This window comes from Vulpes lagopus, chromosome 11, assembly GCF_018345385.1.
Source record: "Vulpes lagopus strain Blue_001 chromosome 11, ASM1834538v1, whole genome shotgun sequence".
Lineage (NCBI taxonomy): Eukaryota > Metazoa > Chordata > Mammalia > Carnivora > Canidae > Vulpes > Vulpes lagopus.
This window is the reverse complement of record NC_054834.1, coordinates 104,746,066-104,764,003: the sequence shown is the minus strand read 5'-3', so window position 1 is coordinate 104,764,003 and position 17,938 is coordinate 104,746,066. Positions and strand designations below refer to the sequence as shown.

General features: G+C 34.9%; 1 protein-coding gene across 5 annotated transcripts in view; it reads left to right on the top strand.

Moving 5' to 3' along the window:
- PDE1A (phosphodiesterase 1A) overlaps nucleotides 1-17,938 on the top strand; it is a 320,756-nt gene that overhangs the window by 264,586 nt on the left and 38,232 nt on the right. For all 5 annotated transcript variants that reach the window (XM_041773637.1, XM_041773635.1, XM_041773636.1 and 2 more), the window contains 3 exons: nucleotides 6,652-6,777; nucleotides 10,063-10,164; nucleotides 10,272-10,392. In XM_041773637.1, the coding sequence (XP_041629571.1) occupies nucleotides 6,652-6,777; nucleotides 10,063-10,164; nucleotides 10,272-10,392 (349 nt within the window). The remainder of the gene's footprint in view (nucleotides 1-6,651; nucleotides 6,778-10,062; nucleotides 10,165-10,271; nucleotides 10,393-17,938) is intronic.

Here is a 17,938-nt window from a genome sequence, read left to right as displayed (position 1 = left end):
ACATTATTAACTAAAGCCCATCTACACATGAGGGTCTAGTCTTTGTGGTACACATTGCATGGATTTTATAAATGTATAATGCCATATATCCACCGTTATATATCATACATAATAGGTTCACTTCCCTAAAATCCCCTGTGCTTCACGTGTTCATCCCTTCCTCCCTCCCCACCCCTTTACACCTGACAACCACTGGTCTTGTTAGTGTCTTTTGTTTTACCTTTTCTAAAATGTCATATAGTTGAAATTATACAATAGGAAGCCTTCTCAGACTGGCTCCTTTCACTTAATAATATGCATTTAAGGTTCCTTGATGTCTTTTCATGGCTTGATAGCTCATTCGTTTTCATTGGTGAATGTATTCCATTGTATGGAAGGGACAGAGTTTGTTTCCTTGTTCATGTATGAAGAATATCTTAGTTACTTCAAATTTTGGAATAAAGGTTACGAATAAAGGGGCTAGAAACATTCATGTGCAGGTTTTCGTATGGTCTGTTCATTTGCTTTTTAATAGCAATGTTTCCAACAACTGATTTTGCAGCTGTGGGAAATTACTTTACATTTAAAAATGTGGGGCACGTAAGAATATTTTATTAAAAGATTAGACGTTTTTAGAGCTTTTAGTGACTGAAGTGACAGAGAGCCACATTATGTATGGATCATCTAGTCAAGACCTCACATCCTAAGTAGAGAAAACAAAAACCTCAAGAGGTGAAACAACCTCTCTGTATGCACACAGCTAGCTGATGGCAGTGCAGAATTGAGAAGCTGAGAAGAGGGACAGTCTCAATCCAGTCTGCTCATACAACCCTAACCTCATGACCAAGGCAGATGCTGGAGAGTTCTAGTCTTCTATAGCCTGAAATGGGATGGGCTTAGATAATATGGCCCCTTTATGGAGACAGAAGAAGAGTTGAAATTCCAGCAGTGAAGTATTGAGGAAGGCATCTGTCTGTCCTGGAGTTCCCAAGATTGACAGACCATGAAGGGAAAAGGCAGACCTGGAGGTTTGGTCATGTGGAAGGGAATGTTATTAGCCTATACATTTGGAGAGTAGAGGGACTTGTTCCACTTTTTGTGTCAAACATTGTAGCAAAGGTAGACCGTATAGATCAATTTTGCTTGTTGGAGACTCTTCTACATCCACTGAATCCATACTGAGTGAGATTTTAATTAAAGACTGCTCATTACCGAGCTGGGCCCTGTATAGGACAACAGTTTTAGGAGGTGGAGAGGGGAGCAAGTGATTTGGAACCAAAGAACACTTCTTGTTGTTTCTACTTTGCAAAGTGAAGGCAATGGACTGGCCTTCTCCTGCAGTGAAGGAGAAGGAAATGGAGAAAAAAGGAAAAGGTGGAAGAAGAGAAAGTAAAGAAGGAGGAGAGGAAAGAGGAAGAATTCATTTCTCCCCCAATTTTACATTAAGAAACTGTGTTTAGAAAGTGGAGAAAAGGTCTAGTATTTTATTTATTTTCTTCTAAATTGCCTACCAGGATCAACTTAAAGGATTAATTATACAAGAATTTGAAAATTCTGTGAACAAAAATGTTGTACTGATCACAAATGTAAGAATGTAATGTGCTTTTAAAACTCTATCACCTTAACATTTTGTCCAAGAAAAAAATTAGGTCTTATGTTACTAGTATCAATAATTCTATTGTATGTTTTGTTATTTGCTGTTTCTGGGATTTAGAATGCCTTTCTAATGTGGGAGACTATATACTGGAGAATGCAGACTAAAAAAATAATTTAGAACCCAGTGCAATGCTAGATTTCAGTTTAATACAGATATTATAATTTATGAAATCCTTGAAAGTGTAAATAAATAGAAATATTTTTTTGTGAAAAGACTGAGCTACGTGTTACCATGGATACTGAATGTTGGTTAGAGTTTTATTCTTTTCTTAGCAGTCAAAGACCATCTCAAACATTAAGACCATGCTATATTCTCAGAATCTTATTGGATTTATGAAACAAAATCATAATAGTTGGCTACAATTAAATCTGGTTCCAAGAGATGCATCTTTGCTGGCTGCTGATAGTAAAAGACAGTGATACTTGTAGCCATGTCATGTGATTATGCTGCCATGGGTGGATTTGAGGCCATATGAAACAAATGATATGTGATTTTCAAACTAGTTTTTCCATAATATGAATGAACTTCTGGAGATACTTGAGCAAGATATGTTCAGTTCTCTCTTAAGACAAGGTTTGCAGGTGTATTTTTCTGTAAACTGAGTTATGATTATTGGTTAAAGAATTTTTAGGTCATGGTTGAGGTTAAAAGAAAATCTATTTTGGAATTATATACCGTTAGCTAACTACATATGTTTTTCTGCTTTTATGATAGTTCTAGAAACAAAAGATGAAGTAATTGTTCTGTCTGCTAGGTCATTTTCCCTATGTTGGATGAACAATAAAGTTTGGATTATTTGGTAGATTATTAGATACAGATCTAAAATAGGTTGCTTGCAACAGAAAGCGGATTTCTTTGGCTCTTTCTTTTATTTATCCTTGCCTATTCTTTGGTAAAACATTCAGAGTAAAGTCAGTTCTATAACTAGTGCTACTGACTGTAAAGCCCTAAAACAGAACCTCTTCGCAAGGTGGTTTTAGTGCTGACAGAGTATACATCTACCACAAGGAAGGAATAATGAAGAGTCTAGACATTGGGGCAAGTGGAAGCAAAGTTGCACAGGTTTTTTTTTTTAATTTTTATTTATTTATGATAGGAACACAGTGAGAGAGAGAGAGGACAGGCAGAGGGAGAAGCAGGCTCCATGCACCAGGAGCCTGATGTGGGATTCGATCCCGGATCTCCAGGATCGCGCCCTGGGCCAAAGGCAGGCGCCAAACCGCTGCGCCACCCAGGGATCCCAGTTGCACAGGTTTTAACTTGACTTTCCTTTTGCTATTTTTGTAGTCTACCTCCAACCTGGCAACTTACATGGGTGGATTTATCATTATAATACATTAAACATAAAGATCCTGCTTCCATTCCACACTTGCAAAATCATCTGGTCCTAAAAGGACAGAGGAAGAAGCCAGGGCTCCATTATACACATCTGAGAATGCTTGGCATAGTTCATACTTTATGCTAGAATACCAAGTTCAACAATACTACTTGAAATAGTTTATTTGATAAAATGATGTGAAAATATGGACAGGTGAAAAACAAAAAAACTTCTCTTGACGAATCCATCACTTTAAAATATAATGTTCATTATAAATTGGTGGTAAAACACATATTTTAAATTTTGTGGGTTTTTTTTAAGGTTTTCTGAGTTAATTTAATGCTGCAAGATCTAAATATTCAAATTGAATCATAGCATTATAAGGGAGAAAAAAACCCTAAAATCATTAATAGATTAAATGATTTTCATCATTCCCTCCACCCTCCATTGAAAGTAATTTTAGTCCAAGGGAATAAGAAATAGTTGGTAATCAGCTATCTGGATGGGTTGATTCATTCACAGAGGGGTTGATTCATTCAGTAATTGAATGAGGGTATCAGGTAATTTTGTTTTCTCTGTTGGGCATATCTAGATTATCTCACAGTTACTGGGATTACAAATTATAAGGAAAAGGCCTAAGTATATTCAAACTATGATACTGAAAAGGAAACTAAACACTATGACCAAATGGGATTTATCCCCAAGGTCAACATTCAAAATCAATTAAGGAAATCATCATATTGACATGCTAAGGAAGAAAAAAAACACATGATCATATAAAAATGCAGAAAAGACATTTGACAAAATTTAACACCGTTCATGATAAAAATGTTCAGCAAACTAAGAATAAAGGAGACCTTTCTCAACTTGATAAAGATCTATGAAAAACTGACAACTAGCATCACCCTGAACAGTGAGAAACTTGAGGCTTTTCCACTAACGTCAGGAACAAGGCAAGGATGTTCTCTCTCACCACGTTTTTATTTTAACATCATAGTGAAAGTCTTAGTGCAATAAGACAAGGAAAGGAAATAAAAGGTGTAGAGATTGGGAAAGGAAGCATAAAATTGTCTTTGTTCACAGGTTATCTGATAGTCTATATAAAAAATCCAAAAGAATTGACAAAAAGCTTCTAGAACTAATAAGCAACTATATAGCAAGTTTGCAGGCTATAAGGTTAGCACACAAAATTTAGTCACTTTCGTATATGCCAGTAAGGGACAAGTAGAATTTGAAATTAAAATCACAATGTCATTTACATTAGCATCAAAAAAACTGAGAAGCTTAGGTATAAATCTAACAAAATATGTATGAGATGTTTATCGGGAATACTATAAAAATCTGATGATGGAATTCAAAGAACTAAATAAATGGAGGGATATTCTATGTTCATGGTAGGGAGATTGAGTATTGTCAATATGTTCAGTTCTTTTTAACTTGATCTACAGATTCAGTGCCACCCCAGTCAAACTCCCAGCAAATTATTTTTTGGATATTGACAAGTGGATTTAAAATTTACATGGAAAGGCAAAAGAGCCGGAACAGCCAACACATTACAGAAAGAGAAGAACAGAGTTGGAGAATTGATACTAACTTCTAGACTCAGTATAAAGCTACAGTAGTCAAGATAATGTGGTATTAGTAAAAGAATAGGCAAATAGATCAATGGAACAGAGCCCAGAAATAGACACATAAAAAATATACTCAACTGATCTTTGATAAAGGTGCAAAGGCAATGCAATAGACCAAAGACAATCTAGTTTCTTCAACAAATGGATTTGAAACTACTGAATATGCAAAAAAAAAAAATCTAGACACAGACCTTATTCTCCTCACAAAAACTCAAAATGGATAGACCTAAATATAAAATGCAAAACTGTGGCGGCCCGGGTGGCTCAGCGGTTTAGCGCTGCCTTCAGCCCAGGGCCTGGTACTGGAGACCCGGAATCGAGTCCCACGTTGGGCTTCCTGCATGGAGCCTGCTTCTCCCTCTGCCTCTCTCTCTCTCTCACTCTCTCTCTCTCTGTCTCTCATTAATAAATGAGTAAAATCTTAAATAAAATAAAATAAAATAAAATAAAATAAAATAAAATAAAATGCGAAACTATCAAACTCCTAGAAATTAACCTAAGAGAAAACCTAGATGATCTTGAATGTGGCAATGACTTCTTAGATACAACACTAAAGGAAAAATTCACAAAAAAATAATTGATAAGCTGGATTTCATTAAAATTAAAAATTTATGCTCTACAAAAGACAGTATCAGGACAATGAGTCCATCCACAAGATGGGAGAAAATATTTGCAGAAGATCTATCTGATAAGGGACTGTTATGCAAAATATACAAAAAGCTCTTTAATCTCCACAATAATAAGTGACCCCACTTAAAAATGTGCCTCAACAGACACTTCACCACTGAAGATATACAGATTTCATATAGCATATGAAATAATGTTCCACATTATATATCTTCAGGGAAATGCACATTAAAACAATGAGATACCACTACACATCTATTAGAATGGCTAAGACACCAATTGTTGATGAGGATGTGTAGCCATTGAAACTCTCCTGCATTGTAATGGGGATGCAAAATGGTACAGCCATTTAGAAAGACAGTTGGGCAGTTTCTCGGAAAACTAAACATACTCTTACCATACAGTCCAGCAATTGCATGTCTTGGTATTTATCTAAAGGAGCTGAAAAATTATGTCCACACAAAAACCTGAATATGGATATCTGTAGCAGCTTTATTCGTAATGGCCAAAACACGGAAGCAACTGAGGTGTCCTTCAGTAGGTGAAAGGGCAAATTGTGAGAGAGACAGACAATAGAATATTACTCAGTGTTCAAAAGAATTGAGCTATTGAGCCATAAAAACGCATGGAGGAATCTTACGTGCATATTAGTAAGTGTAAGAAGTCAGTCTGAAAGGGTTACACACTATATGATTTTAAATATATGATGTTCTGCAAAAGCTGAAACTATGGAGACAAAAAAGTAGTGGTTGCCAGGGGTTACAGGCATGGGAGGGATGAACAGACAGCACAGATTTATGTGGCAGTGAAAATATTCTGTGTAATGCCATAATGTTGGGTGCATAATGGTGGGTGCATAATGGTGGGTGTATAATGGTGGGTGCATAATGGTGGGTGCATAATGGTGGGTGTATAATGGTGGGTGCGTAATGGTGGGTGTGTAATGGCGGGTGCATAATGGTGGGTGCATAATGGTGGGTGCATAATGGTGGGTGCATAATGGCAGTGCTAATGTCATTTGTACATTTGCCTGATTTCAAGAATATGCACAGAGTGTCCAAGAGTGAATCCTAATGGAAACTATGGACTTTGGGTGATAATGATGTTCAATGTACACCTATAAATTATAACCAAGTACTACCCTAGTGGGAGATGTCAGTAATGAGGGGGGCAGTTTTACATGTCTGGGGTGAGGGCGTACATGGCAAATTTCTGTACTTTCCTGTCAGTTTTGCTGTGAACTACAACTGTGCTAAAAAAAAAAGTCTATTTTTAAGTTATCATATGGTTAAAAAAAAAGACACTAAGTACTTCCATAAATGTAGGTGTTCAACTATAAAATTCTTATTGATAAGATGTCTTGTGACATGAATATTTTTAGTAAATACTCGTGAAGTCTAAAGAAATCCTCTACTGGACATTGTGTTTTTAATTCTTAGGTCAGATGTTGCCCTTTTGTATAATGATCGCTCTGTCCTAGAGAATCACCATGTGAGTGCAGCTTATCGACTTATGCAAGAAGAAGAAATGAATGTTTTGATAAATTTATCCAAAGATGACTGGAGGTGAGTTTCAAAGGAAGCCTGGAGGAAATTCAATTTTGGGTAAAAGTTAAATTATGTAATTTAAAGTGAAGAAAACAGAAGAAAGTCAATCCCTTACTCACATTATAAAAATTCCCCTTGACTGGATGATTCTGAGGATTAGTACCTAGAAGATGTTCAGGAGCCAGGCTCGGCTGGTTGGAGTTGAGCTATTTCCCAGGCTAATTCCACATCTGTATACATCATAGCCAGTCCGTAAGACTGCACACCGCACAATGAATACTTAGGGTACATAATGATGTGCTCTCGGGAATGGAGCTCTGCTTAATTGTACCAATATGTGCTCCTAAAAAATTCAAAATCTTAGTGAATATGGATTCCTTCATATATTACTTTTCTCTATGTGGAATTTAGCTTTTTTTTTTTTTGGAATTTAGCTTTTTTAAAAAAAATTTTAAAAATTCACTGTTGGAGGAAAAAAATTACAAATATGCTAAAATGACCCAGAAGCAGAGGGAAATCTTAACTTGTTTCTCCAAGGCATCTGTCTGCCTAAAAAAAAAAAAAAAAAAAAAAAAAATCATGGATTGATGATACTTATTGTCATGTAGAGGGAAATAACAAGATGTACCCCTACCATTTAGCATAACTTCCTTCTTGATCCTTTGGTCATCATCAGCTGGTTCATCTGATGAAAAAAATCTGGCCTGCCAGATTTAGCAAATAAAAATAAGGGATCTCCAGTTAAGTATGGATTTCTGATAAACATAGAAATTTTTAGTGCAAATATATCTACATATCCCTACTAGTCAATGAGACCTACTTATACTTAAAAAATATATATATCCCTATCTTTAACAAAGATTTTGTTAAAAGTTAGGTAATGAGCCAGAAAGTTTCCTACTTAAATATCAGGGGGTTTTCATTTTTTTTCCTTAAATTGAGGTAGAAGAAAAGATGTGCCTTAGGATCAAGAACTGCCTGAAAATAAATGAAGAATAAAGAATAAATAGTTAATTCAAGGTTTAAATCAAGCTCTAATTTCTGATGGTTACTTGTCCCAGTACTCAAGCTTTCTGGTTTTTCAAGGCCATTTTTGAAGCTGTGTAAAAAATATGGGCTCCCTGTTGCAACTGTAGAAGCAGATCTAATGTCAGTGGAAGGAAGCACTTAGTTTTGGGAAGCTGGTTTGGGCCTTTCATTTTATTCTGCAAGAAATGATATCCCAGTTGGGTTTCCAGCTAAGAAAGCGAGCATCTAATTGCAAAAGAATTTTAAAGCTACGGCTACTGGGCTACGTAGAGAATAGAAGGGCAAAGGTAGGAGTAGGGAGATAAGTTTGGAAGCATTTCCTATGGTTCAAAAGATGATTATTTACATTTTGAGTATTAATTTTTCACGAGTGATTAGTATTCCCAGAGGTAACATTTATATTACTAATTTTTATGGATATTCCTTTCAGTTAACCTCTTTCCTTCTCAAAGTTGATTCTGCTGCTATTTCAATGTGATTTTTTTCCTACTACCTTTTTGTTCTTTAACATCTTTACTAATAATTTATTCCTGTAATATTTTATAGATTTTAAGATTTGTAAGATTTTATAGATTTCTGTACAGTAACTTCTCAGAATCATCCTAATTGTATGTTTTTATAGAATTGTTTTTAACAAATACTATACTACCATATAGATTGTAGAATTTAATTGATCCAATATTGTTTCTAAAAAGCTACCAAAGATGCATTTGCTAGTATCAACTTGATAATGTTTTACCACAAATTAAAATATGAATAGCTTTTTAAAGACTTGTTGGTTGTCTGTTTGCATACCTATTTATTTCTTAATGTAACTTAAACAATAAATGCAACAATTAAAAATTTTGATAAGGAAGACTCATAAATAAGTAACATTTCCCTTATGCACTATTTTGCTTAGTTTATTGATACATTATTAGTTGATTATTGATAATATCTAGCATTTACTCATCACTTATTTGGAAAGTACAATGCACCAATTTTATAGATTTCATAACACTTTCATCTCATTTTTCCTTAGTTAGAATGAATATTTTGATTCAGTTGCTATTGTAATATGGGTCTCTTCATAATTCCAGAGAAAAAATGTAATTAAGAATAATTTTATTAACTATCTTTAGTTTCCTTTCCTTTAATATTTGGGTAAAAGTATTCTGTATGCAAGCTATCCAGTATCGTCAACAGTAACCAGAGCATTGATATCTCACGGTGCCCATCTAAAAATTCAGTTGAATTGAGCACTCATAATTTTCAGCAAGCACCTCTAATATGTGATTGTTTTAAAAACAAATCATTCAATCATACAAACTTTAGGTTAAATATCTTTGACACAAGGTTATAATTCAACTTGACCACATACCTTTTATTTAGCTTACTCTATTAGCCATGCCACAGAATGAAAATAAAATATGATTTCCAGTGTAAGTGACCTTTTTATCCTTCCGTAGTGAGCAAGCAATGAATTGTAGAACATGCAAGCCTTTGCTGAGCTAACTAATTTCCTACATAGTGTGAGAATGAGTTATTCATGCACAAGTTTTGTGATATGGTCCCTGTATTTATAGCTCAGATTAAAATTTGATTAAAATTTCAATAGTACCAATAGCACCAATAGCTCTGTCTACAATAGATTATAGAGTCAGGGTACCAAAAGCTGAAATAGGGAATCCCCACTCCCTTTAGCATCTTGGCTTCCCTGGGGGTCTTATGATGTAAGTGGTACAAGTGTCAGCTTTAAGGAGTGTGAACTCTTGGGGTTGAATCTTATCTCTGCCATCTACCTGTGTGACTGGGCAAAACTCTTATCCCCTCTAGTGTGCAATAATAATAATACCTCATCATTTAAAGCACGTAGGACACTGCTTGGACTGGATAAATCCTGAATGAATAGTGGTGGTTTTATTAATAGCAAATACTGCATTTATTTTTAATTAAAAAATTATTTTTTTCTATCCCTTCAGATAGAAAAACAGTATTTGGGAATTATGGGTAGGGGCGGGTTGTGAATGTGTGTGGGGAAAGCATCCAGTTCTTTAAGGAGACATGTTAAACAGCATCATTCACAGATCACTCTCCTGGCAACTTCCTAAAGCCATTAAGAATTAAAGGGTGAGATAAAGTCAACGTTTGTGAGCTCTTTTACATTTAAAGTAGCATCTTTTGTGCTCATATCCATTAAGAAAAATAAAATTTAATTAGCAATATTTAAGGAAATGTTTTACTTGGGAATCATCAAGGGCCAAATGAATATTTCTTCTTTTGATGACTCCACAGGGATCTTCGGAACCTAGTGATTGAAATGGTTTTATCTACAGACATGTCAGGTCACTTCCAGCAAATTAAAAATATAAGAAACAGTTTGCAGCAGCCTGAAGGGTAGGTTATTTTCTTCTGTCATGTTAAAGTTCCATGGGCTTAGACTCAGAAAAGACTGTAATTGGTTACTTTGTTCTGATCATTTGAACATGTCCTTGGTTTGACAGGATTGACAAAGCCAAAACTATGTCCCTGATTCTTCATGCAGCAGACATCAGCCACCCGGCCAAGTCCTGGCAGCTGCACTACCGGTGGACCATGGCCCTGATGGAGGAGTTTTTCCTACAGGTGCCTCTTTCACAATATGTACAAATGTTTTTGGAAATAGTGACTATGCATATTGGCATACTTTCTATACAGAATCCAGGACTTGTGACTTACTCTTATCAACTGGCCACAACACATTCTTTAGACTTTAAGCAGAATTTATTAATCTTTCAGATAAATGTATTTCATAATCCTGTGTGGCACAGTATATGTTTTGAAGAGAGTCAAGTCTTGGATCTCAGATGCCACCAAAGGAAGGAAGGAAGGAAGGAAGGGAGGAAGGAATGGAGGGGGGAGGGAGGGAGGGAGGGAGGAAGGAAGAAAGAAAGAAGAAAAAAATTAGTATCATTGTCTACTGTTAAGAGGTAAAGTGCTAGAGATAGCAAATATCTTTTTTTTTCTTTTTTAAAGTTATTTAAAAGATTTTACTTATCCATTCATGAGAGACACAGAGAGAGAGGCAGAGACACAGGCAGAGGGAGAAGCAGGCTCCATCCAGGGAGCTGTATGTGGGACTCCATCCAGGGACCCTGAGATCACAACCAGAACCAAAGGCAGACACTCCCTCAACCACTGAGCCACCCAGGCACCCAGCAGATACCTTTCATAATAAATGGGAAAGGAGAGGATATATAGCACTGCTGTATACACCTTGTTGGTTAAAATTTAGTTATATATGCATAGTTGCAAGGGAGGCTGAGAAATGTAGTTTTTTGTTAGATGGATACATGCCTGAGTAAAAACTAAATTATTATATGAAAAAGCAAGCTTGGACATGGGGAATGGCTAGCGGTCTCTACCACAAGTGTACTTTTTAAAAATAGTATCCCTGTTCTGTTTCCACTCCCACCTGAGGTACCACAATACAATTATGTTAATTACCCAGAATTAGTATCAGTTCCCAAAGTTAAAGGCTCAGCTTTCCCTAAGAGTGGCTTCACTTCAAGATGCCAACCTCAAGAGGGACCCTAGGACATCAGCCCTTCTGACCACTGGTTATGAATTCAAGGTTTCCCTTGACCTTCCTCAGGTTTGATAATTTGTTACAGTGACTCAACTCCAGAAAGCCCTATACTTCTGGTTATAGTTTAATTATAAATAATATAATAAGGAATGGCCAGTTGATATTATATCTATTCTTAAGACATGAAGACTGAATATATTACTATATTTGTAATGTAATTGTCAATGGCTATGATAACATGGTTTCACTTTAAAATAGCCTTGCATAGTCCTAGAGAAAACTACTGGGTAGCATCTTCCAAATTTAAGTATTTAAATACTAAAAACAGTTTTTAAATATTTTAATACATTTTGTGGTTAAAAAAACACACCACAAATGTTAAAACCTATCCAGCTCTATAGGCCAACTGTATACTATGGTCAAATAAAAATTATAATTTCATGTACTCAACCAAATACTTAACTAGAAAATTGTAAATCTAATGAGAACTTAGAGATCTTTAAGAATAATTTTATCATATGAGAGAGAAGAAAAATAGAAATATGAAAAGACAGAATGACTTTGTTCAGGTTAAGAAAAAAATTTTAATATTTTAAATGATCATGAAAACACAACCTATGAAATTTTGTCAGATACAGCTAAAGCAATGCTTAGAGGAAATCTTATAGCTTTAAATACCATATTAGAAAAGAAAAAAGTATGTATCAATTGCCTACTCATCCACCTAAATAAGCTAGGAGAAGTTAGGAAAATTAAACCAAAATAAATTGAGGGAAGGAAGTAACAAATATAAAAGTGGAAATCAATGAAATAGAACAAAGACAAACAATAGCAAAAATTAACAAAGAAAGCAATTGGTTCTCTGAAAAGCATAATAAAATTATTAGCAAGTTTAAAAAGAGAAAAAAAACCATAAACTATAAGTAAAAGAGAAGTTATCATTATGGACCCTACATATAGCAAAAGGATAAGGAACATTATGCACAATTTATGCCAATGCATTTGACAACTTAGAAGAAATTGTCAAATTCTTTGAAAGATATAAATTACCAAAACAAACACAATAAAAAGTTGTTATTTGTATATCCATATATCTATTTATAATCATTGAATTTGTAATTTAAACTCTTTCCATGAAGAAAGATTCAGGCAGTTCTTAATTCTCATTTCAGTTCTCAATTCAGTTGAGAGATGGTGAGTTCTTCAAGCTTTTCAAAAAGAAATAATGCCAGTTTTACACAAATTATTTCATAACACAGAGTGAGAGGGAAAATTATCAGTATAATCCTGACAAAACTTGACAAAGATTTTGCAAGTAAAGAAAATTAATCATCCATCTATGTCACAAACCTAGGTGAAATATTCCTTTAATATTAGCAAATCCAATCCAGCAATAGAGTAAAAAAGTACAAATTGTGACCTGGGTTGTTTTAATATTACAAATCATTCAAAGTAATTTACTGTACTAAGAGAAAAAAAAATCCTACAATCATCTCAATAGATGCAGAAAAGACCTTTGACAAAATTCAAAAGACATTAATTACAAAAACTTTCTGCAAACTAGAAATAAGGGACCTCTCTAAACATGGTAAAAAGCGTCTATAGCTTACATAATACTTCCTGGTGAAATATTGAACAGTTTCATGCTAAGTTCAAGATATCTGCTCTTACCACTTCCTTTCAAAATGGCATTTGAAGCTCTAGCCATTACAGTAAATAGAAGAAAATAAAGTAGATTGGATAGAAATCAAAAGAACTGACTTTATTTGCAGAAACGTGAGCATCTACATAGAAATTTTTTTTTCTTCAAGATTTTGTTTATTTATTCATGATATAGAGAGAGGGAGGGAGGGAGGGAGAGAGGGAGAGAGAGAGAGAAAGGCAGAGACACAGGCAGAGAGAGAAGCAGGCTCTATGCACGGAGCCCAACTTGGGACTCGATCCTGGGACTTCAGGATCACACCTGGGGTCAAAGGCAGACACTAAACCACTGAGCCACCCAGGGATCCCTTACATAGAAAGTTTTAAGGAATCTATAAATAGTGACCAGAACTGATAAGTTTAATAGAGTTGTAGGATCAACTGTAGTCTGTATGCTGGCAATAAACAACTTGAAAATGAAAACTTAAAGACAGTATGACTTATAATAGCATAATAATAAAAATATTTGGGAATATATTTAATTAAATGCATATAAAACCTAAACACTGAAAAACCATAGGATATTGTTGAGAGAAGATTTTTAAAGACCTATGTATACAGATTGAAAGGTATACCATGTTAATGGATTAACATATTAATGTCAATTCTTCCAAAATTGATTAATATACTTAGCATAATCCTTATCAAAAGTTGTAATTGACTTCTTTGTAGCAGTTGAAAGAAAAGCTAATCCTAAATTGATACAGAAATTAAGAACCTAAAAATAACCAAGACAATTTTGAAAAAGAGGAGAAAGTTGGAGAATTTACCCTTGTATTACATGACTTAGAAAGCTAGAGTCATCAAGGCAGTGTATTATTAACATGGAGAGTGGCAAATAGATCAATAAAATAGAATAGTGATCCCAACTCTGTTGATCAATGGGTGATAGATGTCAAAAAAAAAAAAAAAAAAAAAGAATAGTGATCCCGTACTTGTGTGGTCATTTGATTTTCTACAAAGGCAATGAAACAGTTAAGTGGAGAAAGGAAAGTCTGTAAATACTAATGGAATACTAAATATATGGGAGAAAAGGAATCTTGTCCCTTACCTATATCATATATAAATAGCAATTCAAGATTGACCCCATCCTTGGGACACTGGGATGACTCAGTGGTTGAGCATCTATCTATCTGCCTTTGGCTCAGGTCATGGTCTCAGAGTTCTGGGATCGAGTCCCACATCAGACTCACTGTAAGGAGCCTGCTTCTCCTTCTACCTATGTCTCTGCCTCTCTCTCTCTGTGTCTCTCATGAATAAATAAATAAAATCTTTGGAAGAAAAAAAAAGATTGACTCCAGCCTTAATACAAAACCTAAAACTATAAAGTTTCTGGAGGAAAACTTAGGAGAAAATCTCTCTCATTGTGAGAGTAGCCATACATTTTTTAGAGAAGACACATAAAGCACTGACCAAAAAAGAAAAAAAAAATTGGTAAAGTGGACAAGAGCAAAATTTAAATCTTCTTTTCTTCCAAAAATACCATTAAGGCAAAACATAGAGTAAGAGAAAATATTTGTACTACAAATATCTGTCCAAGGACTTGCTCACAGATTGTATAAAGAACTCCTACAAATCAGTAATTTAAAAAATCAGTCTAATTTGATCAGACATCTCATAAAAGAAAATACAGAAATGGGTAGTATGCCCATTACCATTGCTTATCAAAGAATTATACATAAAAATCACAATCAGATACCTCTTCATCCTCATCCTATAGCCAAAATTAAAAGGACAGAAAATATTAAGTGTTATTGACAATGCAGAGCAACTGGAAATATCAGACAATTGTTGGTGGAAGTATAAATCATTGCAACCCACCTGAAAACTACTGGCTAGTATTCACTAAAGTGAAACTTAATATCCTCTATGACCCAGTGTGTCCACCCATAAGTGTGTAAGAGAAAAATTGGTGCTTGTGCCCACCAAATGTGGAGTAGTCATAACCATATTACTTACGATAGCCCAACACTAGACACAGTCCAAATTTGCATCAAAAATAAAAACGAATAAATAAATCATAGTATAGTCATACAATGGAATACCATGCAACAACAAAAAATGGACTAGTAATACAAACAAGGATAAATCTCAAAAAATACATTCTACATGATTCCATTTATATGAAGTTCAAAACTGGCAAAATTAATCTATGGTAATTGAAATCTGGACAGTGAGTGCCTATATGAGGTGAGAGTCATTGGAAAGTGTTCAGGGATTGGAAGTGATGGAAATATTTTTTTATATTAGTTGAGTGTTTACACAAGTGTGTTCATAACCTATGCTTTTAAGATTTGTACATTAAGTTTTCCTTTGATTTAAAATAGAACATCTCAGAATAAGGCTACTTCATTTATGACTTGAAATCTAAAAACAAAACAAAACAAAAAAACCAGTGTTAAGAAAAGTTCTAATATATTCTGGACTCTTGAAAATTACTGTTAAATACCCAAGGAGTATCATGACTTCTATTATCCCTGTTTTTATTGATTTAAAACCAAAGAATATCTTATAGAACCATGAGAGTAATGAATTTAATGATATGGAGTCCAGATGTTTTTGAAGTTGACTATCATATTCTTGAATTTCTAGAAAGGTGACTGATAGTAATAATGAAGCTGCTTCCAGCATGCAGTGATTTTTGTCACCTGAAATCCAGGGTGGAGAAAAACTCTTCCATATGGCTACTTAGCAACTCTGTCTTTCTCAATGCCTGATGAACAGTGACTCAGATATCTAAATATCTACATAGAGGTTAAAATGCACACAACACAAAAGGTCAAGTCTTGAAATAGGTGTAGTAGCATCATGATGTTTGGAATGTTTTTGTAATCTCATTTTAAGATTGTGTTAGAGAAAGAAAGTGTCAGGTTTTTGTTTTGTTTTTTGACAGGATTGTTGATGGGCAATAATAGGCATTTGTATCATCCCAAAACGTTCAGAAATTGGCCACCTTTGCTTCAATGACCTTAACATATAAGGTACTTAGGGCTCGAAGGAGATGAAAACATATGTGTTTATATGGAATATTATAAAATCAAATTGTCTCATTCCTTCTTCTCTTCATTTATGAAATTCCTTTCAGATCATAATAAGTTGATTTAGGCCTTGAGTTTTTGATAATGGAATACTGTATTTCTCAGTCTCTGGACTTGTAAACGTAAGTGACTTTCAAATCCCCTTCAGAAAAATATAGAGCAAAACAGGTGAAGGTCAAAACAAGTAAGTTTGTACTACCAACAAACATGTTTACAAGCAAAACAAGTTTATGAGTCTCTTTAAGTTAAGTGTACCTTCTAAAACCATGAGAAACTGTAGCCTGAAGAGATCAGAATTGTATCCAGAATTTGCAGCCTTGAGAAACTCTTATTTCTGTCTCTAGTAAGCAGCTGGTGGTAAAGCATATCCTCATCTCCAAAGCAGGTTTCACAGCACAATTGTGACATTCATCAGTAGAGTTCATGGCCTTTCCTCAAGTGTTTGTGCAGGTCAACACAGTTGCCTCTGCCCTCTGGCTGTAATGTGTGGATTCAGAAAATGCTCCCCTCATTTCAAATATGACTGACAGATCAGAGATAGAGGGACCAGCAGAGGAATGCATGAGTACAGGAACACAGGGTTTCACTTTTTTTTCTCTCCTTGAACAGACATATTAGGTTGGCAGGATAATAAGTTTCTGCAAATAATAAAAGATAAAATAATAAAGTTAAAAGAAATACTTCCTGTCATTAAAACTTGTTCATGCTTCCCACTGCATAAGCCCTATAAGTAAGTGAATTTTCCCCTTTTTCGTCTAGCTGTTTTGTGACATAAAATGACATTTAGGTAAAATCTACACTTACCAATAAGAATTACCTTGTCAAATAAGGAAGAACAAATTATTGGGAATGCAATTTTTGGGGGGAGGGAAGAGCCAAATAATTACTTTATCCTAAATTGTATACCATCAGGCCCCTTTGTGCTCAACATTGCTAGAAGCAGTATGAAGTGCGTTATTTCAAAATAGATTGCATTTCCCATAGTAATAAAAACGTATTTAGTTGGTACATTCTCAGCCAAGGACCTGGCATCAAAAATTGAGACACAACCAAAAAAAAAAAAAAATCCTCAATATAAAGAACCGTAGCTATGAGTCAGGATAATAACATGTAAGAATCAAAGTTCATAGTTTTAAGAGGCTTGTAAGTATTGTACAGGGGGTACTAATGTTCTATGAAATATAACTCACAAAAACACAACTATATCATAAATTTTGCTGAAAGTGAATATGTTAGCTCTAATAATCATTAAGCTTTTAGACAGTTTTGGGGGCTTTCTAGAATTTAGAAGGGCCATTTTTAGAAGGAAGGAAGAAAAGGGGGTACTCGGGTGACCTAAATCCTTTGAGTTGTCCCAAGAAGGCTAAACTATTGCTTCTTTCCCTTCTCCTCAGTTAAATTCCCCTGCAGAACTAGTGGCCCCTCAAACTCACCCTTCACCTTGTAGTGGCCCCCAGGTCTGTGGTCAGGAGCTTCCTGTGTGTTTGTTGTTGGTGTGGCTTCTATGATTAGAACTTGGGTTTCAATGCCAAAGTTTCCTCAGGATTTCTATACTTCGCCCTTTTCTATCCTCTCCAATTCTTGAAAGCTATAGAAATTGCTTTGGCTTCAGATAAAATAAAAAAACGAAAAAACAATATGCCAGTAAGTCACTAGATTGGACACCCTGTTGACATCAATTGGAGCATTTCACACTGTTAGGAAAACATAAAAATAACTTCTGGTCTCTATTGTGGCCTTTCAGAGAAGGAACCTCAACGACCTCCAGGGGAATTCCCAAGACAGGCATGAGTCTAAGCACAGCAGACTACCTTGTGTTTCCATGTGGCAGGGGTAACCTTCTCCCCTTCCCTGCCTGCAGGCT